The following is a 15525-nucleotide window of genomic DNA, read 5'->3' as shown; positions in this document are numbered from 1 at the left end:
CCCTGTAAGCTGGAGGACCTGCTTAACGTCATACCCAGGATGAAGCAATTGCAGATGAAGGGCCTTGCTCAAGTGCCCAACAGAGTAGAGCCACTTCTGCCATTCACAGGTTTCAAATTATCAACCTTCTGAGTGCCGGCTGAGTTTCCTAGCCTCAGAGCAACCACTCCGCCCATCCTGAAGACTTCTTTAATTATTTTTTGATTTGATTTTCTGGAAAACTCTCATCTATGTAGCTAAGTAGTCCATGTGAATTTTCCCAATTTCTAGATAATCTGTTGTAGTGTAGAATAATTGACTTTGACACTACTCTCTTCACTCCTAGTCACATAAGTATCAACAACCGTCTGTGGGCTTTTACAAACTCTGTCTTTGCATGATATGTTTCAGATCACATATAGGGTTAAACTCAAACTAGACAAAGTTTCTCAACTTTACAGAAAACTGGGCCATTTTATCTACTCTGTACTGATCTGTTTATTATTTGCACCTTATTTGATAAGTATTTCATACATTCCAGTATTATTTCTGTAAATAGCAAAGCTAGGGTTTCACAGATAATTCTTATTTGCTTATTTTATTCTCTATTGCATAAGACAATGCGAGTTAATTCCTCTGAATACTATAAATTTAATATATAGTTATATATCCTTTCTTTTATAACAAGGAATTTATACTTAAAAAGCAATTTTGGAAAGACTATACTTACATATATATATATATATATATATATATATATATATATATATATATATATATATATATATATATATATATATATATATATATATATACACACAGAGTGATGGAGGGACTGGAATGCCTGCTGGGATAGACCCTGTTCCCTTCCCTGGCTGTGAAGCCAGTATTGTGGCTTGTCAGGAAGGGTGATGTGACATTCCCCTTTCCAGCCAGAATGCAGACATGGGGGCACTGCAGTAGCTTGTGCACCAGGGCTGTCATCCCAGAAGGAATGGATGGGAATCTCTTACCTGGTTGGAAGGACAGCACAGTGGACAGAAAACCATGTTGTGTTCCTTTGCCTCAACAGTGCTAAGAAACCGCCCAGTGAGGACAACTGACTCCACCCTTTCCAGTCCCATGACCATAAAAGCCCAACCACTCAGAAGGAGGTATCACTTATTGACTGGAAGCTTGGAGAGATGGAACTTCTTTGATCCCATGCAAAGTGATTAGGAAAAGCCCTGAGAGTCAGTCTTGTTATACAGAATACCAGCGGATGGGTGACTCATTCTTATTGCGCCATTATTTGTGTTGAACTAATTAGAAGTAAATGGGAATGGCCCAGTTGGCACTCCAACATTTATCTTCTCTTTCAACCTGTCATTCACTCGGACAACCAACATACTGTACAGTATACTGTATATACATAGGAAAGAACTGAATGCTATACAGTAGTCTAATACTGTACCTCTTTAATTCCACCCTCAGCCAGGAAGATCATGACCAACTCGTCACCATCCTCTTTCAGTCCTTTTCAGCATTTGACGCTGCTACTTCAGATCACCTAGTCATTCATCCTTATTTTTAGCAATGTTAAGTCAAAATAACACCATCTCACCATTAAACAGGGAAATCAATGGTGCCAAAAAACCTTATTGGTGTCCTGCTTTCCTGCTATATTTTGCCTCAGCATCTTTGGCTCTCTCAGCTTACAGGAAGCAAGTAATATAGGAAAAGAGAAGAGAACAGACCTAAGGTTATGCACAGAGAAGGTAAGACAGAGAGTGAGATAAACAAAAGGTAATGTTGACTCTGTGTTTCCAAAGTCTTATTATTCTGATAATGCTACACACTGAAGGATATATTTAAAACATTAGATTCAGAGTAGCACATGTACAAGCAAAAAACTTTTACAATAAATACACCACCATAGCTATACTGAAAAATAATTCAGCTTTTCAGATTATCTAAACAAATTTTTCCAGTGATCATTGAACCAACAAATACAATTAGAAAAACTTCATATAAATGTCACCCCTTTCTATGAACCAGTTATAAGATGCCATCAGTAACTACCGCTGTTAGCCTTTTAGTATGTCTTATTACACCATTCTCTTTCTAGTCTTCATTTTAAATAAGCAGCCATCAGTCTGTTTCTGAGTCTGTTCTTCATTCAGACAGCATGAAGGGATGTAAAGTAAACGTACTATAGGCTTCAGTTACTTTACACTTTATAATGTTGCTGGTACTCGGCATATCTTATTCTATATAATGCATCCATCTATCTTTTTAACAGCAACTACTCACATTCAGAATATCCACTGGAAAATGCCAATGAGCATCTACTATCACTGATCATTTCTTGGTTGCTGTCAGGCTCAGGCAGCCTGGACTGTTTGTCAACTGACTGGAAAAACCTTATATTCAATGGTGAGTCCTGGACCTCTGTTGGCACTATTAACAATCAGATCTAAAGACAACATGGACAAGAGTGCCATCCAGTTAACATTCTCCAATGACATTCCGTCATGATGTGTAGCATCATCACCTCTGAGAGTGAGTTGCTTCTGTTTAAGATTCTGTCTCTTATTGTTCAAACTTTCATAGTCGGCTTGCCTGATGCTATCCTCAGGCAGGGCAATATTGACAAATACATTCTGTCATCTTTCATGACTTTAACACTTTTCACTGTCCAGATGTGATTTTGAATCTGTCTCTAATAAAGCATATATGGGACATTTGCTCCTACTCCGTTTAATGCTTGTATGGACTGGGTGTTGCGCAAGGTCATGGGGTCCAGCGGATGTGGGGCATCTTTTGGTGAAGAAAGATTCATGGATCTTGACTTTGCTGATGATGCTGTGATCTTTGCGGGGTCAATGGAGGCTCTGATTGGAGCGCTCAAGAGACTGAGCGAGGAGTCTGAGTGTCTGAGTTTGCGAGTGTCCTGGATAAAAACCAAGATCCAAGCCTTTAATGACCTCTTGGGCAATGCCATCAGCAGTGTGTCTGTTTGCGGAGAGAGTGTTGACCTTGTCAAGAGGCTTACTTACCTTGGTAGTGACACTCATGTCTCTGGTGATTCTTCCTATGAAGTCAGTAGACAGATTGGGAGAGCATGGCAGGTCATGAAGTCACTGGAAAGGGGTGTGTGGCGCTCCCGATATCTATGCAAAATGACGAAGATCCAAGTCTTTAGAGTCCTGGTGCTTACCTGCATTGTGAGGGAGCGTCAGTTACAGCACTAAGGCCATGTGGTGCGTTTCACGAGGGTGATCCGACTCATAAGATCCTCATTGTTGGGGACCCAAATAGCTGGACCAGGCCAAGGGGTTGCCCACGTAAAACCTGGCTGTGGCAGATAGAGGGTCATTTCCGGAGGGTGGGACTGGACCACATGTCTGCCTGGGGGGTTGCAAACCAGGATCCCGAGTTGTTTTGTCATGTAGTGGGTGCAGCAACGCACTGTACCAGTGGATGCTCCCCAACTTGACTTGACTTGACTTGGACATTTGACGGCACCAACTGCTATCCACTGCACATGCTTTGTGACGTAATACCTTTATGGAGGAGCCATTACACAATGTTTATTTCGAAGTGTAAGAGAACACCAGTGAGTATATGTATTCCTCTGTAACATAATGTGTTGCTAATTACATTACCCACCGTAGTTTTACTCAGAAGGTAAAATAAGTCCATCTTGAGGAGCGTGCTTCTCGGTCAAAGAATTGTTCCATTTCTCTGGCTAGCTACATTTCTTACTCACTATCTATCTATCTATCTATCTATCTATCTATCTATCTATCTATCTATCTATCTATCTATCTATCTATCTATCTATCTATCTATCTAATATTCATTCATGTTGAGCCTGTACTTCTGAATGCAAATTTTTTCGTGTGTCACCAAATAACTAGAAAGACCTTCACAGTTTCATGCAAACTGCAGAAATTGCTTTTCACAATAATTGAAACAACACCAACCAGTGGAATTCCTTGCATGCACCTACATAAAACACTTCTTCATAATGGAGTCAGCCTTTAATTGACCATGCACAACATTCTAAAACACAGACTCCTTCCTTTCACATTTATGCAGAACACAGCTGATGGAAGGTGATGGAGATAAAAGAACTGAGAAGCTTTGCAGAATGTAAGAACAGTGTACTTCTGTCAGGAATTTCACCCCTCCTGGTGCAACACAAATTGTTCTTTAGACATGTCTGTAGTAATCGCCATGAGCTTTAAGATCCTATCACAGCTTTGTGGTATTTTAATCCCAGACATGCTTGCGCCTTTATATATTATGAATGGGGGAGGTATAGACAACATTTCCCACAGAAATCAATAGAGGTTGATAATTAAGCTAAGCCACACTATAAACAAGGAGGATGGGTAAGTATGTTTGCGAAGGCAAAAAAACCCAGTAAACTGCCATTTCAAGCAGTGTCTGTCTTGACTATAGGAAATTATTGAACATGAAACATGCAGCTGAACACAGAGATCCGCACACACCAACAGTATATATAGTATGTTGCTTTGTGCTTGTAAGCATGTAAGACCATTTCTCATTCGCTTCCTGATATGTCCAAAATACTGTAGCTTTTCATTGCCATTGTCTCACAAAGGCAAAGAATGATATCATGCATATTGGGCTTACCACGCGTCACAGACTGTCCTTCAAGCTATAATAACATAAAACCTACACTGCAGACAAACAATAATTACATTAAAATATAAGTATTTTAAGTAAAGATAATTAAAGCAATTTCAAATTTTTGTTGTACTTTGCACACATTACATAATACTTAATATAACAATATCAAACCTGCTTAATCCAATTTAGGGTCTTGGGAGTCAAAGCCCACCTTGGCAGCTTTCAATGCAAGGCAGTAGTAAACCCTGGACGGGGTGCCAGTCCAGCACAGGGCCAGTTCATGCTCACACATAATAATATTCAGGCTGTGTACATTAAAAACCATAAGTCAACCTAAATTATAGCTATTAATATTTCTACTACTAACACCTGAATTTCACTGAATCAGGAATACAAAATAACAGCATTGATCCTTGCATATTTTTTCAATCTGCATGACAGCAGCAGTATAAAGCTATCATTAAGAACGGAGATGTATTCCACCAGCAGCAGAGATTTCAAAAAGCAAATGCTGCTGGCCACTAGTCGGGCATTTTGTAACAAATACTGTCTGCAACCCTCGTGGCGTCAGCTTTCGAAATAGAAGCCCATTTCATTGTGCGCTTGAGCAGCAAACAAATAAAATATACATGAGAATGATTTGTAGTTGAGAGCAAACTTTTTTAAATAAAGATGATGAATATTATAAGGCAATATCACAGTAAATGGGTTATTTGCACATATCACAAAATTATTAAAGGGTGCTATTTTTTTTTAGATTGTACTAGCAATGTCTACTAAGACCTGAACTAGATAAACTTCATTCAAAAATGGATGAAGAAACAATATCTCTTGATTAATCACTGCATTATTGTACTTCTATGTATTCATTATTTGAATTAAATTACTTTAATACAAGTTAATAGGGAGCCAGAGCCTGTCTATGAACATTAGGTGTAAAGCGAGGTTCCAGTCCTTAGAAGACTATAAAAGTATTATTATTATTAGTAGTAGTAGTAGTAGTAGTAGTAGTAGTAGTAGTAGTAGTAGTACTTTTAGTATAAAATTCAGTATTATTCAAGCTTGCTGAGGTCCTCTGTCAGTATTCTGGTCTAATGTCTCTTGACCAAGGATATATTTAGAAATCTGCGTAGTTACTAGAATGTATGTAAAAAAAAAAAAAAAAACTCCATCCACCTGTTTTCTGATACTATTTTGTCCTGTCCAGTGTCACATGAAGCTGAAGTCTATCCTAGAAGTGCAATGCAATAGTTAACACAGGGCAGGCTGTCATGTTATCAATGTGCTCACTCACCACACACCCACCCATCCATTTTGGAGTCGTTGATCACCTTGAAACATTTCTTCACAGTCCAATTCATTGCATTATTAAATTTTATCAGAAAATAGTGACACAACCAATTAAGTCATAAAAATTACATTCATAAACCTTTGAACCATCTAGACTTTCATTGTGTATGTGCTTTATGATTAATGGGTAAAAGATGATTTTATCATTAACCAATCAGATAGCAATTGGATAACAAACCAAATTGAAGTTATCAGTTAATTATATTTTAGTCGTTATGACCAAGTATTAAGTTGAATACTTCAGTCTTCTTTATTAAATCACCAAAAACAAAAGTGACCTATAAGAATCCACTTGTAGGGCAAAGCTATTTTCAGCCTTGTGCTGCATGATCAACATAAGAGATTTGACTTCTTGACATGCTAACAGTAAATACTAATGAGCTTGTTATTATTTCAGTGTATGAGAAAGCTACAAAATCACAGTTGATTCTGCTTCCTGCTCAAAATAGTATAATGAAATGACTGCTTAAATTATACATGATACCACATCATCTACACTGTATGGCAAAATGTGAGGCATTTCTGTGAACAGAAATGTTTAAATGAATAAATATGTCATTATGGCAAGAACTTTCAGTTACTTTGGAACTCAGATATTTTTCCTTTGTCTCAATTTGGTAGATAGATATTTAATGATATGTATAAAATAAAACCACTCCAATAAAGCAGCACTTTTTTCAAATATGTACAAACTGAATAAAGAACTCTAAAATTAAATTGCCATCATACTGATTTTTCTTATGTATTAGATAGATAGATAGATAGATAGATAGATAGATAGATAGATAGATAGATAGATAGATAGATAGATAGATAGATAGATAGATAGATAGATAGATAGATAGATAGATAGATAGATAGACTTAAAATACTTTCAAGTGTCAGAATAAGAGTTATTATGAAAAAAATACATTTAAGAATAAGACCTTTAATGACATTTTACTGGATTATGTGGTTCCTCATAGAGCTATTGCTTGACAAAGAACCATTTATTTCTGGGAATGGGTCTTTACATGTGAAATTGCTCTTTGGGGTTTTAAAAGGTATGTGAACAAAATATAAATATTTAATGTATAGCAGCCTACCTATAGCAGAATATTAACAGATCAAGAAAATCTGAATTTAGTATGTTTTATTTTGTGCAATGAGTCCTTTAAAAATTGTGAACCCACTGTTTTTTTACAGATCTGTTACCATTTAATCAAATAAGTACAGTTGTTTTTTTTTCTGAGACCTTTAATGTAGATGGTTCTTTTACAAAGCAAATTATTAACCAAAAATGACTCCCCTATGCCACTGCTCTGAAGAACCACTCCAACACCTTTATTTTTACGAATGTAGATAGATAGATAGATAGATAGATAGATAGATAGATAGATAGATAGATAGATAGATAGATAGATAGATAGATAGATAGATAGATAGATAGATAGATAGATAGATAGATAGATAGATAGATAGATAGATGTTCTCTTTCTTCATGATAGAACAGCAGATCAAAAACTGGAGCTTTTTTTTCATTATAATTCAATAAGTATTACCTATATTTTAAAGTGTAATGAATGAGTATTGACAATTTCCTCTTAAACGACATGTATTTGTATAAGATGCAAAGCAATATTACCAGAGAATAATTAAATATCTGTCTCTGCGACTGGAGGATCCACTACTCCTATTATTTTTACTTGTATGTATTGTTAGCCAAGAAGTATTCCGCCATAGTCACTGTGTGAAGTTTGTGTGTTTTGTCTGTGTCAATGTGTTTTTTGTCCTTTCCCAAACACATGTAGGTTAGGATGATTAGTCGCTTTAAAATGGCCCTGTATAAGTCAGAGTGCCTTGTGTTGCACTGGTACTGTACCTCATCCAAGGTTGCTTCCTGAGTTTCATTCAAAAGACATGCACAGGTTGAAATGGCCTACTGAGGGTTTCTGTATCCTCCATCTCTCTAAGATCTCAGTCTGCCATATGCCTAGAGCTACCAGAATAACCTCTCCTCTGCCCACAAACCTGTAATTGGCATAAGTGAAGCTGAAAATTTAAGAATTGATGTGCTGATCAATGCAATGCCATTACTTTCTTAATTATCAAAACAATCATTTAAACTGTTATTGTTAATTACTATTTGTTTCGTAATGCCATGTCTATTTTCTCTTTTAATATTTGCATTAAACAGCAGAAGTACATATCTGTTATATGAAAGGAATTAGAACACGAGGAAGTCAGCCTAGTTTAACATTGCATGTCCACTGTTTCCTACTGTAGTTGCTTATCTATTATTATTTTTGTAAAGTATTATGTAAGCCTTTTGAAGACAATGAGTGTGTTTAAATACACCACATCACTACATGCTACAGTATATCAAGTGAATGCATATAATAAATTAACAGTCCAGTACTGCTGTTACAGACTTATTGTCTAGAAAATTAACAGCAAAACTTAAAAGAGAAAACAGCATTTGGAAAACATTACCCAGATTTGCCATAACAATGCATTCAGTTTTAAGGATTTTTGCTTACATTTACATAAATTTCAAAGCTTATTATTGTCCGACAATCATATCCCTAAAAGTCAATCAGAAATCCAACAACTTGTGTAATGTAGTACAATATTTAAATAGAGACTTAAACTTAGAGAATGATTCAATTCTGACCACTACAATCTACCCTAAATGCAGTCTCCATCACAGTATATTTCTGTTGCCTTCTGAGCCTGTGCCTTCCATCTACTGTTCGCCTCACCTCTCACTTTTGACAGGCATCAAAACTGTCTGATTTTATGCATAATTATTGGAATGATACATGGACACTGCTCTGCGTTTTGGAATCCTTCACCATTAGCAACTGTACCTGCAGCTTAGACTTTTTTGAATGGCCCACCAAAAAGGAAGCTTATTTGGGATTTGTGTGTGTGTAGGTGAAAAATCTTTGAATTTAAGCAAGTAACAGACTAAACTGTAATCCATCTGCTTATTTCCACCACAGTTATCAAGGTATGGTGTAAAAATACATATGCTGTAACCATCCACTAGGAAGAAAAATATTCATCATGTAACAAATCCAAAGGCTTCCTAAAGATGTATTAGTGCAGCTCTAATTCAGTTAACCAAAATAATATGAACACCTCATGTTTTAATACCATTCAGATTGGGGGTCCCTGTCTAGAAAGAAAAATAACAGTTTAATCCGGAATACTAGAAGAACTGAGTGACATGAAGAAATGTTTCAAAATAGTATTAGTTCTGAGATTTCAATTAAAAAGTCAATATTACTTTAAAACACTAAACACAAATGACACAGCATTAAGTAGGTCAGCCTTATTCTCCTTGTGTTTACCTAACAATACACCACTTCCCGGTCACATGGCAAATTCTAAATTTTACTAAATTGACTAACTTAAGAACTATTATAAAAACCATTCACAAAAAAAACTTCTTACTAAACTAGATATCTTTAAATTTAAACATATTCCCTACACAGCATATTTTGTTCTATTTTTTCAGCACCCACAGTAAACAAGGGCATACATAAGGAATAATTTTTGGCACAAATTCTCCTGTTTAATGCACACCTGTAAGACACATTTCACACTTCTGTGTACTATATAGATATCAACATACATATATGTTTACACATATGTATATGTGCGTGGATGTAAATTGTAAAATAATTTTGATCAAGTTAAACATCAAAATAAACTGTCATACCTTCAAGCCTCAGAGACGCCATCCTCTGGAATTCTGGTTCTTGAAGCCACCTAGACATCCTTTTAAAAGTTTCTCGGCCAGACTTGAGTTTGCCCCACGGTTTTGGGTTCCTCAGAAGGTCAGACAGAGTGCCCTGTGAGCGACAGAGAATCCGCTCAGCAAAGATCGCCTGAGGGATGCTGTATCGCTTTAGCTCAGTGATGATTCTCTGAGCAACTTCTTTGGTGTTGATTTCCTCAGCCATCCCATCTCCTTGACTAACAGGTGACAACCCAGTAATGGGAATGGTGGATTGATGGTCACTCATGACCATTGAAGACCGTTGGTTTGTATGCTGAAGGTGGTGGGAGTACATTTGTTGTGGACTGGATGTGTGCTGGTTGTCCATTCTACCTAAACAGGTATCCATTGTTGAAGGAGGTATTGGAGGAGACATTTCTCGTGAAAAGTCTGGTGTCCTACAAAGAAGGCCACCAGGGCCACCTCCACCAATATGAGCCTCATATCCACTTGTCAGCATCTGTCCACTGCTGCCACCAAGGTGACCATAACCATGCATAGAACTCAAAGCAGACGTATTTGAAAGGGGAGACAGACTCTGCCCCATGCCTAAATCTTTGGCATATGTGCTATAAAAATTGGGCCCCAAGCCCCGATCTTCTCTCATGAGAGTAAAACTGCCGATGACATTGCTCATCGGTAAGCAGGAGTGGTGCTGATGGTGATGGAACTTGTCGTGCAAAGGCTGCAGAGGTGTCAGGGTAGTATAGGTGTTACTGGAACCAGAAGGTGACTCTCCCCCGTAACCCAGACTTGGCATTGAGTGATCTATGCCAGCATGGCGATGGTGATGTTCTGTGCTGTCCATGACAGAAGCCATGGAGGACATCAGCGAAGGCCTTGGGAAAGCTGCTGACAAATCCTTGGAGTGCAAAGCTGCTCTGCTATGCTGGCTGGACAGCACCAGCTCAGACTGATGATGGATTAACATGTTGTCTGTATTGCCATCCATTCTTGCAATACAGTCCTCTTCTTTAGAAGAAAAAAATATATATAAAAGCAATTGTAAATGTATCAGTTTAAAGTTGTGAAGCCAGAGACTTGTCAACGCATCACGCTCTCCAGGGACCCACGATTGAAGCGCAGCAGGCAGGCGCAATCAACTTTGAGCTGCCGTGTCTCCAGCGGATGTCTTTTGTTTCGTTCTCTTTTAAAATCGTTTCTCCGTTCCCATTTTTAACGTGTGCGATTTCTTCCTCGCCCTCCAGTGTGGCGCCTGCTTAGAATGGAGTTAGAATCTGCGCAGGTCGATGGTCCTTCACTGACTCCCGTTTGTTGGCGAGTTATCAGTCACAACAGTTTCGTCTTAAAAAGTCAAGTTACGGCGTTTCCTTTTTAACAATTTTCCAAACTGAATAAACAGATATTTATCGATATCACAAAATCAGGACCACGCTAAAGAATACATTATGAACAACATTACTGTCAAATGTGCATTTTAGCAAGACTGCATCAAATACACACTTCGACTCTGCGTCAATCTGAAAGGAAAGGGAAAAAGAGTTAATTACGATGGCAGTAATTAGACGGGACAATGCGATAAAAAATAATGACAGCGTTTAAAAACGGAGCTTCTCCCAACTGTACTTGATGCGTGCCTGTGGTGCCAACAAGTTAATCTGCAGCCCGATAACATTTGAAGAAACACCTCCCGCTCCGGTCCCCGTGTGTCTCCGCATCTTCGTGAATAGTCTCTAGGAATGTCACTAATACTGTTTTTATGAGAACTTACAATTTGATGTCCTTCATCTAGGCTTTTGCTACATTTTGAGGCGGCCAGACACGCACGGTAAATGTGTGATGCACCTATGCGCAGGGCTGTCCTGTTTTATTTTACCTTTTATTTTTAGCTGCGAGGTGTACAGTGCCTTCCTTTTTCAGCTCCGGCTCTCGCGCTCCGTTCACGAGTTTCCCCCGTTTTCTTCTTTCTTGTTTCTTTCTTTCTTTCTCTCTTTGGTTATTTGTGTGAAACTGTAACCCTTCCCCCTTTCTCTGGATTTCTCTTTCTCTCCGCTCTGGAGCCCGGCGCTTCATCGATCTCTCTCTCCTCTTCAGACCCTCTCTCTCCCCCTCTCTTTTCAGCGCGTCACCGGCTTCAAAATCTGACAGATGTGCAATTCCAACTTCAATTAACTCTTCCGCTGCTGGGCAGCCCAAAAACAAAACTTCAGAAGCTTGCTTGAAAGGAGAAGGGATGTGCCAACCTAACGGCGACCTTGTCATGATGGCTCAAATCTGTCACACGTCCACTGCCACCTTTCGTTAAACCTAGAATCACATCTGAATGAACTGCTCTCGTGACAAGCTGACTGTTGAATTAAATTGGCATCTAAAACTAATTTGTATTTAATAACCGGGCTGTTTAAATTTTGTATAATTCCAGAAGAATAATACACTACGGAAAATAGTTTCCTAAAAAGATTTTTTTAAAAAATCATTCAATTTCTTAAATTATGTAGCCTATTTTAAACGATTTCTCCGGCAGTTTTTAAAATTTAATTATACAGCCTCACGAGTAGATATTTTAACATATGAATACATATAAAGTTTTTTCTAATCTATTTCACATCTTCTTCTTCTTCTTCTTCTTCTTCTTCTTCTTCTTCTTATTATTATTATTATTATTATTATTATTATTATTATTATTATTATTTAGTTTACATTGTACAGACATAAACACAGGTTGCGTGCATCTGTAGGAAATACTTGGTAGGCTTTCTTTTTATTTGTCACATTAACATTTGCATTCGGAAAATAGGTTTATATCGACCTGAAAAAGATTCACGAATCATCAATTTTGATTACGTTTCTTACCAGGTTAATATTTCACTATGCGACGCTAAAATGTTCTTATTTTTATTCATTTGTACCTAACAAAAATATATTATCATTGTGAATTTAGTTAGCTTTACTGATTAATAATTAATCATGTTTCCGACATTTTCATATTTAATGTAATGTGGCTTCATCTTGCTATGTATGTTTAACAGTAAAATTTTAATGTAATCCCTACATATAGAGGGAGAGAGATAAAAGATTTAAACAGCACTGCACTAACTAAGGTTAAATACAGAAAAAAAAAATTTAAATGCACCATAAATCACATTATACATGCAGGCCACGGTTATATAGGCCTAATTATGTTTTGGTTACCAAAAACAAATGTATAAAATACAAAACTGTCGGATTTTCATTAGTCCACAAAATATAATCTGACATCTTTTATCTTGACCAGCAATATATGCCATTTTTAAAGTTTTTCACTTAGTAAATTAATGAAAGGGAAAGATCAATTATAGAAATATGTTTATACATTTTTTCAAGTGGAGATGAGGACTGTTTAAAAAGTACTATTTTTCCGTAATACATATGCCGTGTCCTCCTGGAATGTATAGAGTTATGTAAATCTGCGCCTTTTTTTTCGTTTTAACTTCCGGCTGTGCAGGGCTTTCTCTGTAGTGAGATATTTCTAAGGATGTCTGTAACTGCGGCAGATGCTGTTTGCATCGATCTCTTTTTTTTCCCGATATAAATACAGCATGGGGCGCAGTGCGAGGTGCACTCCTGCTTCGGGCTGCTGGTCAGTGCTTTGGCACCGCCGAGGAGGGGGAGACGGACTGACGGGAAGGATTAACTCTCCTCTAGCTAGACAGTTATGAGTTGATCCTGCTCATCTATCTATCTATCTATCTATCTATCTATCTATCTATCTATCTATCTATCTATCTATCTATCTATCTATCTATCTATTTCATGGCGATTTATATTAGATTTATATATTGAATTTTGAATAGGTTTGAAAAAAAAAGTTTATATGGACTTCTTTTATTTTATACATATTATATATTACCAAGAGAAGAACTATAAAACCGCACCTTGCATTGGACAAGCCATATATTAAAAATATCAGATAGACCAAATGAAGATGCAATTTAGTCTGCGATTTCTTTGAAAATGAAACTGCAACGTTTTGTATGTAATTCTGTTGTAGTAGTTGAAAATCTAAGACGTGCTAACGTTTAATTTTTCACATGACGTTCATTTTAAGTTGATTATAGTTTAAATATCCAAACAATCAAAACTTCACAAATTGAGCAGCTGGTTTAAAATGATTAGATTGTACAACAACAGGCATAAAGAGATTTTAAGGCACACCTAATTTGGGAAACCTGGAGTATAAATGCCTTACAGGAAATATTTTATATTGTTTTATTTGTCGCAGTTTTCCAATAGCTGTCTTAAACACAAACGTTATGTATAGTGATATCAATAGTTATTCCGAAAACACTGGCCTTTAGTGTCCAAAATCATCAGAAGTCAGTAAAGCAGCGCACATTAAGGAAAACACAAACGTGCACAAGCCGAGCATTCGCCTTCCTGCAGATTAAGTCGTCCCCAAGGCACAAAGGCCAAATGTTAAAAAGTCTGTGGTCATCGGTTAACAAGTTCTATCTATTTTGCTGAAAGAGTGACTGTGAAAATTTTAAAATCAAAATAAGAAATCGTAAAAGATTCCAAGCCGTCAACATTCTGCTTACAACTGACAGAACTTCAGGATTTTTCTTTCTTTTGTGCCTTTGAGCCAAGGAGATTAGATGAGCTATATTTATTTATTTATTTATTTATTTATTTATTTATTTCAAAAGGGAGCTATGGACACATATTGATATGTGGAAAGCTTGTGTCATTTGCCCATAGCAAAAACAGTCATTGCTCGATTTCATAGTTTATTTCGGAATGTTATAAATAAATTAATACATAACCTAGATTTTCAATCTTTAGTAGCTTGATTTATTATATTACAGTCTTTATGCACGTTAATAAAAGGTTTGCAGGTGTATTTCTGTCGCTCTCCTTCAGTAATACTAACACCTACCAAACATGTTATCGTTTTCAACTACTACAGTTATTAAAGCATACTTGTCATTCACAGCCTCAATGAGTTACATACATTAACTAATGTGATTTAAATAAATACAACAAAAGGAAAAATCAATAAAGAATAAACATATTTTTTCTTTCTTTCTTTCGAAATTGCCACGAGTTTAAAAAACACACATATAAAATTATAACTTTGAAACAACCATGAAAATAAGGCATGACTGCGTAAAGTTCATGGATTCCTCGTTTTTATTTTTCTGGAACTCCCAGTTATTGATATTTCAGAACCTCCTGTTCTGGACAGCTCCCCCTGTTTGCCTCAATTCAATAACGAGGGAAATGCGTCATACTGCAAAATGTAAAGAGTTCAAAATGTCATTCCATCATTTACAGCATATATCTTCGTTTTTGGTTTGGTTTTCGTTATATTAATTAGTATATACTCGGTAGTGTCGATTGTAATATTGAGCTGTGGAAAGTTATGTTACTTGAACAATTTTAACTTCAAGGTAAGATATAGCTGCGGTTAAAATAAAAAATACTTAAGTATAATCTTTAACATCACTGAATTTTACTTAATGTATATTTTATAAAGGTTATTTATCGTCTTCTGTCCACTGTGTCATTTAAAAATGTACAATAATGATAGTGACAAACTTCGGCCACTGCATCTTTAAGTAGAGTTTGATGTTGTTATTGAAATCAGAAACAATCTTTTGTCTTGAGTCTGCATATCAAATACTAATGTCTTAAAGCATACAACAATTGGTTTAAGATGGAATTATGGCTCTAAGGAGGAAAATAATAATTTGTCTAATTACAAAAGATTCCGCCCTATGGAACTTAATAAAATAAATTTATTTTATATCTAGCATCTCTAGATTCTTAAATATTCTTTTACACAAACG

General features: G+C 36.5%; 1 protein-coding gene across 1 annotated transcript in view; it reads right to left on the bottom strand.

Annotated features, from left to right (window-relative positions):
• Positions 1–10688, bottom strand: part of onecutl (one cut domain, family member, like) — a 37983-nt gene extending 27295 nt beyond the window's left edge. Inside the window, exon 1 of the mRNA XM_028791129.2 lies at positions 9677–10688. Within this exon, the coding sequence (XP_028646962.1) occupies positions 9677–10688 (1012 nt within the window). The remainder of the gene's footprint in view (positions 1–9676) is intronic.
• Between the last annotated feature and the right edge of the window lie 4837 nt (positions 10689–15525).

This window comes from Erpetoichthys calabaricus, chromosome 2 (genome assembly GCF_900747795.2).
Source record: "Erpetoichthys calabaricus chromosome 2, fErpCal1.3, whole genome shotgun sequence".
In the NCBI taxonomy this organism is placed as follows: Eukaryota; Metazoa; Chordata; class Cladistia; order Polypteriformes; family Polypteridae; genus Erpetoichthys; species Erpetoichthys calabaricus.
This window is presented reverse-complemented; position numbering and strand designations above follow the sequence as displayed.